The 2,352-nt window shown below is 67.6% G+C and overlaps 1 protein-coding gene across 1 annotated transcript in view; it reads right to left on the bottom strand.

Moving 5' to 3' along the window:
• The window catches only part of LOC102372084 (sphingolipid delta(4)-desaturase/C4-monooxygenase DES2-like), a 3,049-nt gene extending 1,059 nt beyond the window's left edge, over positions 1-1,990 (bottom strand). The window contains exons 1-2 of the mRNA XM_025214292.1: positions 1,085-1,990; positions 17-23 (exon numbers count right to left, since the gene is read on the bottom strand). Of these exons, the coding sequence (XP_025070077.1) occupies positions 17-23; positions 1,085-1,794 (717 nt within the window). The 5' untranslated portion in view covers positions 1,795-1,990. The remainder of the gene's footprint in view (positions 1-16; positions 24-1,084) is intronic.
• Positions 1,991-2,352: the final 362 nt, after the last annotated feature.

Raw genomic sequence — 2,352 nt, 5'->3', positions numbered from 1 at the left:
TAGGAGGAGCCGTGGCCACGGGGCTGCCCCCACCCTTCCCATCCCATCCCATCCCATCCCATCCGGCACCACCCCGCTCATCCCCGGGGAGACATCGCCTGAGATGCCCCCTCTCCCCCCCGGGGAAACTGAGGCCCGTGTGAGTTGAGAGCCGGGGCCTGGGGGAGAAAGGAGGGAAGGGGGGCTCTAACCACTGAGCCTGCTGCCCCTTTGGAAATCCCAGCCCCGCCCCTTGAAGCACCTCGGGGTTGCGATGCAGCGCCCTCGTCACTAGAGGGCAGCTCAGGCCCGTGTTCACCAACACCTGTGTGTGAGCTCACGCTCGCCAGGGCAGAACCAACCCCCCATGTGCCGGGGGCCAGTGCAGAGAAGGGGGCAGCGTTGCCCAAGAGCTACAGCACGGGCCGGACACCTGGGTTCCCTGCCCGGCTCCGCCCGTCCCCGGGCCTCGGTTTCTCTGGCTGGAAAGTCAGGAAAAGCGGCTGGGTCGGAGCCGGACATCTCAGCTGGGGCCTGGCCGGAGCGGGGCCGCTCGACGCCCGCCAAGGCTTTGGCTCCGGGGATCCCCCATGCCCTTCGTGGCCGCAGCAGGTTCAAGGCCGAGGCCCCGGCGGGGTCGGGAGCGTCTCCCTTAGGCGGGCAGCAGTAGCGAGCCGTTGTCCCCCAGCCAGATCTGGGCTGGTGCCCCGGGACAGTGTCCCCGTGATGAGCCCGATAACATCAGGGGGGTCCGCTGAGCCCCGCGGCCCCAGCCCCGCCGTGGAGAGCAGGTGCCTAATTCCCCTAGGTGCCAGTCCACGCCAGCGGGGGCCGAACCCAGGCATCCCAACCTCCAACCGCTACACCGCGCAGCCTCCCGCGCAGAGCCGGGAACCCGAGTGCCCTGACTCTCGGCCCCACCGCCTCCCTGCAGCAGATCCCCCCGCTCCCCACCCCCCGGAGCTGGGGAGGGCCCCGGGCTTGGGGGTGAACCGCACCGACCCCCTCCTTGAGAGACATCCAGCCCCCAGGGCTCCTCCCCCGCCGCAAAGGGGGCGGGCCTTTGGGAGGACAAGCCCCGCCCACACTCCTGGAAGGGCCTTACCTGCGGCTGCCGGGGATGCTGGGGAAGTCGTGATGCTCCATGTGGTAGCCCACGTTGAAGGTCAGCCAGTTCAAGGGGCCGTAGTAGGAGAAGGTGTCGTAGCCCTTGAGGAACATGTAGTGCTCGGCGATGAAGTGCCCGGAGATGGGGTGGATCCCCATGGCCAGGCACGACCCGGCGATCAGGTAGACCACCGGCTTGGCGCCCCACAGGAGGTAGAGGAGCAGGTCGAAGGCCACCTGGACGCCGGCGTTGAGGATCTCCATGGCCGTGACGGGCTTGGGGTTGACGCAGAGCGGGCGCAGCGTGTAGAAGAAGGGCTGCAGGAAGAGCCAGAGCAGCTTGCGGGCCGGGGAGCAGAAGAGCCGGCCCTCGAAGTCGGTGGGCACGTCCACGTCCAGCCCGTCCCCGCCCAGGTAGCGGTGGTGGTCCACGTGGTACTTCTTGAAGGAGGCCGAGTAGGGGACGCCCACGGGCAGGTTGGCGAAGATGCCGAAAAGGCGGTTCCAGCGGGCCCGCCCGTTCCCGAAGGGCACGTTGTGCGAGATGTCGTGGATGGCCAAGGTCATGGAGTGGTTGAGGCAGCCCCCGAAGGCGTACGCCCAGAAGACGACCCACTTCCAGGGCAGGTCCCGCACCAGGTAGCAGGCTGCCACCTGGGTCAGCACCATCAGCGACACCACCCACTTCAGCTGCGGGTCCGGCCCCATCAGCTGCTTGATCTCCGGGTACTTGGCTGCGGGGAGGGAAGTGGCCTCGTTAGCCTGGGGGGTCTCCGGGGGAAGATCCTGAGTTCGAGTCCAGCTGCACCAGACCCGAGGATCCAGGGGGCGGAGGCGGGGTTCGCACCTGTCAGATCCATCCAGCCCTCCCTTGACGTGGGATTTAGGCGCTCCCTCGATCCCGGCTCTCTCTCTCGGGGTGGGGGGGAAGGGATGGTAGCCCCCAGCCTCCTTGCCCTACCCTGCCGCCTCTCGGGGGGGGGGGGCCAGCGTCCCCCTCCCCCTCCCCGAGCTGGGAAGAGGCCGCCTCGCCCTTCGTCTCAAGGGAGCCCGCCCTACGCCGGACCCCAGGGCCCCTCCCCCAGGTCTACGCACAGCCAAGGGGGCTGCCGTGCTGGGGAAGGAGAGAATCCCGTATTTTCTCATCCATACTGCGCCCCTCCAAAGAAAAACCCAGCTGCTGGAAATCAGAGGGCGCGTTATACACCTGGAAATACGGTAAGAGCCGTTTCTGCCCTTTGCTGGCCAGAAAACAAGAGTCCCATT

This window comes from Alligator sinensis, unplaced genomic scaffold, assembly GCF_000455745.1.
Source record: "Alligator sinensis unplaced genomic scaffold, ASM45574v1 scaffold107_3, whole genome shotgun sequence".
In the NCBI taxonomy this organism is placed as follows: domain Eukaryota; kingdom Metazoa; phylum Chordata; order Crocodylia; family Alligatoridae; genus Alligator; species Alligator sinensis.
This window is presented reverse-complemented; position numbering and strand designations above follow the sequence as displayed.